The sequence below is a fragment of the Salvelinus alpinus genome, chromosome 2 (genome assembly GCF_045679555.1).
Source record: "Salvelinus alpinus chromosome 2, SLU_Salpinus.1, whole genome shotgun sequence".
Lineage (NCBI taxonomy): Eukaryota > Metazoa > Chordata > Actinopteri > Salmoniformes > Salmonidae > Salvelinus > Salvelinus alpinus.
The window spans coordinates 100,148,199-100,155,851 of NC_092087.1; the positions used below are offsets into that span (position 1 = coordinate 100,148,199).

The window sequence follows — 7,653 nt, forward strand, 5'->3', positions numbered from 1 at the left end:
ATGTATGTATATATATAATGAGGGTAATTCATATTGAAGGGAAGAGGTTGTGTGTTTGTCTGTTATGGTGGTCAGTGGTAATAACTGTAATAACCCTGTTCCTGGAGAGCTACCCTCCTTCCTGGAGAGCTACCCTCCTTCCTGGAGAGCTACACTCCTTCCTGGAGAGCTACCCTCCTTCCTGGAGAGCTACCCTCCTTCCTGGAGAGATACCCTCCTTCCTGGAGAGATACCCTCCTTCCTGGAGAGCTACCCTCCTTCCTGGAGAGATACCCTCCTTCCTGGAGAGATACCCTCCTTCCTGGAGAGCTACCCTCCTTCCTGGAGAGATACCCTCCTAAAACCTACAGGATGGTATCTCTCCAGGAACAGGGTTGGAGATAAAACCTACAGGATGGTATCTCTCCAGGAACAGGGTTGGAGATAAAACCTACAGGATGGTATCTCTCCAGGAACAGGGTTGGAGATAAAACCTACAGGATGGTATCTCTCCAGGAACAGGGTTGGAGATAAAACCTACAGGATGGTATCTCTCCAGGAAACAGGGTTGGAGTTAACCTACAGGGTTGGAGAGCCCTGCCCTATTCACACAGCGTGTCAGAGTTGGAGTGATGATCTAGAGTCAGATTCCCTCCCCGTCCATATAATCTCATTCATTATGATTTAAATGATGATCCATAATCGTATTGATTGATCTCAAAACTGGTCCTAGATCAGCACTCCAACTCTGAGAACCTTAGTGAATACGTGCCCAGGTTCTTGTTAGTTTTATTCTCTGTCTGCGTCCCGAATGGCACACTGTCCTATTCCCTATATAGTGCAGTATGCACTATATTTGACCAGAACCTCTGGTCAAAAGTAGTGCACTATGTAGGGAATAGGATGCCACAACATTCTGTTTCCATGGTGATGTGGAGCTAGCTCAGCTTGTCTCGTTGGAAGGCAACACATATAATGCCTTTTTACTTAAACAAAAATAAATAGTTACGCACTTGAGTTTCAGATGGTAATAGTAAATAATAACAAGTTCTACTTCCTGCATTCAGAAAGAGTTGAAACATGGCGATATCCAACTGTTGTCATTTTCAATTTTAAGGTAATCACCTGTTTTGAGGATTCGTCCCAAATGGCACCCTCTTCCCTATGTAGTGCACTACTTTTGACCAGGGCCTAGAGGGTAAGCCATATGGCTTTGGCCAAAAGTAGTGCACTACATAGGGAATAGGGAGCCATTTGGGATGAACGCTAGGACAGGTGAGACTCCATTGTTTAACATAAAAGGGCTATCGCTTCATTGGTCCCGCTCGTGTAACCAATGGCCTGAAGGATGTTTTATGTTTGTATGTGACAAAATGTTTAAATGTTTTCAATTGTCAATTTGTTTAATTGTTCATGAATAGGTTCATTCTTTGCGGTGTTCTGTCCCACCTGTCCTGCGGTTGGTTGTGGCTAATTGCGTAGATTTAATTATTAAATATCTGTCTTTTTTTCATTTTTTATTCTGATTTATTTTTTTAATTTAGAGGAATTCCACCACTTTTCCGTAAGTAGTGGTCTATATAGGGGCGGCAGGGAGCCTAGTGGTTAGTGTTGGGCCAGTAACCGAAAGGTTGCTAGATTGAATCGAGGTAAAAATCTGTCGTTCTGCCCCTGAACAAGGCAGTTAACCCACCGTTCCTAGGCCGTCATTGTAAATAAGAATTTGTTCTTAACTGACTTGCCTGGTTAAATATAAGGGATGCCATTTGGGACAAACTAAGTTGTATACTGGAAGATGATGAATATGAGGTTTAACAGTGGTGGAATGTCCCTTTAATTAAACTGGTGGTGCACTGTGATTCTCTCTGATGTGTTACCATGGTGAGGGTGCACAAGCATTTTGCTACACCCGCAATAACATCTGCTAAATATGTGAATGTGACAAACAACATTTCATTTGACTGATTCCCTCTGATGCTGGGTTGTTATGGTTTCTTAGACTTAGCAAACAAACAAATTAATAAAATACTTTTATTTTTATTTTAAGAATGGGATGAAACTTTGTTTGTTCCAAAGATTTTTCCTACAGATGAAATGAGATTATTGTATTTTTCTTTTAGGCCTACAGATGAAATCACGCCATTAGATTCTAACATGCACACGCCAACAATTTGATGGCTTTGTTTTGGAGCAATGTCGTCATATTGCTGTGGGATTCTAACACACACCCGCCATTAGAATAATGTCCTTACTGTTTTCTTTGTACATTGAAAATGTCAGTCTACAACCTGTTTATAGAGCTGCTGTTTGAGACCTCAGTCATGGACTTAATGGTACACCCCCACCAGGTCTGTCATGGTGATAAAATCACACTGTTAATCAGACCCATGAATCACATGAGCAGTGGGTACAGTCAAGTACTGTAGGTCTTTATTATACACACACCACTAGCCAGGACAAACCTGAGAAAACTCTAGTCTCACACACACACACACAGTGTAACAGCATCAGCGACGGGTACAGGAGGGCTGTTCGTATCCACACATGAAGTCAGGCCAGACAGAGTATTTAGGGATGAAGGGAGCTCTCCTCAGACACCTGGCCGCCTCCCGGTCACACCTGCACAGAATCTTGTCACACCTGTTCTTGAGGGACTCTAGAACCTCCGGACAGAACAGACCGGGTGGAATTTAGAACTCTTAGAATGCAATAGGACTAAATAGAATAAAATATAACTGTACTTTTTCACATTATCGATGGAAAATTGCCCCTTTGCTTCAGACCTGGAAATACAGCTTGTATCCACAGTTGTTACTAGTTACCACAAAGTCAACACTGGCTATATCATAAATGTGCTTTTAGCTTTTCATTTAAGGTTAGGGTTAGGCATAATGATGAACCACTATCCCAGAGAATGCTTAGGAGTACAGAAATACAGTGTTGCATTATGGGATGTGTAGTTCGTACCGCAGTTGGACATCTTGTTCTCACAGGTCCACTGGTACTTGTCCGTCTTGGTCTGACAACCCAGATCCTCAGCCTTCCCATAGCAACAGTCATGCTTGTGACAGCACCTTGTGGACAGAAAACAACACGATCATGTTGTTGATGGGAGTTAACTCTGGTACAATGTATAAAGTACTTTGAGAAGTTATGTAAATCCACTCTGCTATCCACTACGTGGAAGACAATGGCTTTGGGTTTGTGTCCTCTTTATGTAGCAGGTCATCAACAAAGCAGAATTCACTCCATATTTTTTCCAAGCTCAAAATGGAGGGTCTGAGAAACGAGCTGTTGGCCATGGGATAGGAGACAGCAGGGCCGGATCTAGCCTTTTGGGTGGGTCCTAACCCGAGATTTGGTCAACTATTAGGCAAACTATTAGAATTTTAGCAACCAGAAAATGGCTGAGAGATTTCTACATATTGCACCCTTAATGATATCTGTGAGTGTGACTAACACAATGAATTGGGGCCCACTGGAGGTCAGGCCCCCTGGGCACATGCCCTGAATGCCCAGACGGTATTTGGCCATGATTCCTACAAGTTTAGATACAGTTGAAGTCGGAAGTTTACATACACTTAGGTTGGAGTCATTAAAAATAGTTTTTCAACCACAGCACACATTTCTTGTTAACAAACTATAGTTTTGGCAAGTCGGTTAGGACATCTACTTTGTGCATGACACAAGTAATTTTTCCAACAATTGTTTACAGATGGATTATTTCACTTATAATTCACTGTATCACATGTCCAGTGGGTCAGAAGTTTACATACACTAAGTTGACTGTGCCTTGAAACAGCTTAGAAAATTATGTCATGGCTTTAGAAGATTCTGATAGGCAAATTGACATCGTTAGAGTCAATTGGAGGTGTACCTGTGGATGTATTTCAAGGCCTACCTTCAAACTCAGTGCCTCTTTGCTTGACATCATGGGAAAATGTAAAGAAATCCACCAAGACCTCAGAAAAAAAATGTAGACCTCCACAAGTCTGGTTCATTCTTGGGAGCAATTTCCAAACACCTGAAGGTACCACATTCATCTGTACAAACACCATACCGCTCAGGAAGGAGACGCGTTCTGTCTCCTAGAGATGAGCGTGCTTTGGTGCGAAAAGTGCAAATCAATCCCAGAACAACACCTAAGGACCTTGTGAAGATGCTGGAGGAAATAGGTACAAAAGTATCTATATCCACAGTAAAACGAGTCCTATATCGACATAACCTGAAAGGCTGCTCACTAAGGAAGAAGCCACTGCTCCAAAACCGCCATAAAAAAGCCAGACTACGGTTTGCAACTGCACACGGGGACAAAGATCGTACTTTTTGGAGAAATCTCCTCTGGTCTGATGAAACAAAAATAGAACTGTTTGGCAATAATGACCATCGTTATGTTTGGAGGAAAAAGGGGGATGCTTGCAAGCCGAAGAACACCATCCCAATCATGAAGCACGGGGGTGGCAGCATCATGTTGTGGGGGTGCTTTGCTGCAGGAGGGACTGGTGCACTTCACAAAATAGATGGCCTCATGAGGGAGGAAAATTATGTGGATATATTGAAGCAACATCTCAAGACATCAGTCAGGAAGTTAAAGCTTGGTCGCAAATGGGTCTTCCAAATGGACAATGACCCCAAGCATACTTCCAAAGTTGTGGCAAAATGGCTTAACGACAACAAAGTCAAGGTATTGGAGTGGCCATCACAAAGCTCTGACCTCAATCCTATAGAAAATGTGAGGGCAGAACTGAAAAAGTGTGTGCGAGCAAGGAGGCCTACAAACCTGACTCAGTTACACCAGCTCAGTCAGGAGGAATGGGCCAAAATTCACCCAACTTATTGTGGGAAGCTTGTGGAAGGCTACCCAAAACGTTTGACCCAAGTTAAACAATTTAAAGGCAATGCTGAAAGAAATAAAAGATGAAATAAATGATTCTCTCTATTATTTCACATTCTTAAAATAAAGTGGTGATCCTAACTGACCTATGAAAGGGATTTTTTACTAGGATTAAATGTCAAGAATTGTGAAAAACTGAGTTTAAATGTATTTGTCTCAGGTGTATGTAAACTTCCGACTTCAACTGTAACTGGCTAGACTAATGTACCAATCTGAAAATTGTTAGCTGACATCTCTAATTGAGTGACTGTCAGTGACAGACAAAACAAGAGAAACTGCTGATGTACCACAAAATCTCGAACTGTACACCTATTCTAACTCTCAACAGGAAGTTGAGACAACGACTGAGTTCCTAAAAAGAAATACAAATATATATATTTTTTGGGGTGGGGCCAAAAGCCACCGCTTATGTTGCTTATACCTGGAGCCGGCCCTGGCAGACAGACACCATATTACAGCATGAAATGACTGTTTGTAGATATTAATTTAACCGGCGCTGGCAGACAGACACCACATTACAGCATGCAATGACTGTTTGTAGATATTCAATGTCTGTGGATGGATTTAAAAATCTGAGTTGGTGCCAACCGGGTTTGTGTCAAGCCACAGCTGTAATTACACCAGGGCTAAGTGCCGAGTCCTAGTAGACTTTTGACCAGGGCCAACCAGTCCTTGTCCAGTAGTAGCTGTGTGTGTGTGATGGTACTCACCAGTCAGCCTTGTCTCGAGGCCATCCCTGGCCTCCCAGCCCGCAGTAACATCCATACATGATGTAAGCCACCGCCGACCTCTCAGTGCTGCATTTAACGACGCCTGCCAACTCCAACAAGCCCCGCTTGTCCCGCCGCCGCCATCGCTCCGGTAACGGGGAGGTGACTGTCGGTGTTGTCGCTAACTCAGTCCCTTCATAAGATCTGGTTATCCCGTCGATAACATGCTCTACATTTAGATTGTAATAGGTATTGTTAAATAAACGGTTGATGTATTAACTATAACCGCTGTGAGTGTGTGTATACTTACAGAGAGACAAACACACAGGCTACAGTGTACAACAAACTAAATTGATGTACAATTTGACTGCTTTGTTTTGGAGAAATGTTCTCATATTGCTGTAGGATTCTAACACGTACACGTTAACTTTCCCCTGTTCTGTAGGCTGTCCTTTATAGGCCAGACAACAGTCTGCTGTACAATGCAGGAACACCACTGTGGGATTCACCTATACGACAAATACATACATAAAACTGTTTTGTGTCGAAAAGGATGAAAATCCCTTTTATTGATAACCTATAGCCTTCACCCCTTTGGGCATATGTGCACCCATTCCAATTGACGCACAGCTTTTTTAGATTTTCTGAAAATAACCACGCAATATAATTTGACATCAATGCTGCTGTTTAGATACAATTGTGTAAAACTACTTTTCTGAAAGTGACAGAGAACAGAACACTTACCCGAGAACAGCAGCAAAGCGAGGTATAAAGCAGACATCTCCATGCAAGCCACGCGCCTAGTAGTGGTCTTCTGTTCTAGAGCGCGTCAGTTTATGACCGCGTTTCCCAAACTAGGGGTCGCGACTCCATGTGAGGTCACCTGATATGAAAATGGGGTTGCGGGAGCAGTGGCGACCATCATTCAGGTTTCAGCCCCACATTTTTAGCACTTTTTTTAAATGAATGTGAAATTACGGTAGCTTTGATTGGACTGATCATGTCAACATCTTACTTTCAAAATATTAACTAGCAGTCATCATCATGACAGTCGACAATCTACTGGCAAATCCTTTTTAATCCTTGTCATATGAAGAGAAATAATGAAGAGAAATTATCGGCCATTGAACATAAAGATTACACATCAAACTGGAAATCGCAAATTCAACAAGTAATCGTTAGGAAGGAATAAGTGGCCAACTGCAACCACGAACGAATGGAGTGGCTGTGTGTGGTTTTCCCAGAGTTCCCACCATAAATACAGAGAATGCCAGACTTGGATGACAAAGTTTGATGACAGAATTTGCCCACAAAGGACCGCTGCGCCACCTTCACACGGTGAGGTGTTGGGACTCTGCTGTTGGGACAATGTAGACCCTAACAGCTTGTGGGCACCGTTTGTCACCGTTATAGTGCAATGAATGTATTGTTTAGTGTTGTGTCGTGGCTTTTCTGGCATACATCCCACATGTTTCTGTTTGCCCCACTAAGATTTACATGCTGAAATCGCCACTGTGCGGGAGAATTGACAAAATCCTGAAGAAAACAAAATGTATATACAGTATGTACAATAAATATCATATAATATTATATTGTATTTCAAAATCATTTTAATGTGTTTAACCTTAAAAATCTAAATGAACATTTTTCCGATCTAAAAGATGAAATTCAACCAGAGAGAGCGCCCTTAGATCGTGGGAAAGGCCGCACTTGACCGTTGCACTTGAATCGTTCCCACAGTGAATGGCTAGGCTCATTATGCGATGAAACCATAATACTACTGCAGAGACTTTGATATTACCGGTCGCAATTGATATGGTAAAAAACTATTTGTGGTCAGGCAGAGGCACAGAAACTCACACCGATACCCTTTTTCAGATAACATTGCTAAAATAAGTATTTATGTTTTGACTGAACGATTCAAAAACTCCCTAGCTTATGCTGTCCAAATGGCCGTTAGCTGTGAGGGCCTAGATGCCCATGCGTTTGTTCGCTATACATGTCAGGGGATGCTATTTTCGAGGACATATTATGTTTCACGATTACCGAGCATGAAATTGAAGAAAAACA

At 42.3% G+C, this 7,653-nt stretch overlaps 1 protein-coding gene across 1 annotated transcript; it reads right to left on the reverse strand.

Moving 5' to 3' along the window:
* Positions 1-1,505: 1,505 nt before the first annotated feature.
* On the reverse strand, positions 1,506-7,151 carry LOC139546391 (phospholipase A2-like). Its single transcript, XM_071354729.1, has 4 exons — positions 6,328-7,151; positions 5,584-5,812; positions 2,947-3,053; positions 1,506-2,635 (listed from the first exon to the last, which is right to left on the reverse strand). The coding sequence occupies exons 1-4, from the start codon at positions 6,368-6,370 to the stop codon at positions 2,487-2,489; spliced, it is 528 nt and encodes a 175-aa protein (XP_071210830.1). The 5' UTR covers positions 6,371-7,151; the 3' UTR covers positions 1,506-2,486.
* Between the last annotated feature and the right edge of the window lie 502 nt (positions 7,152-7,653).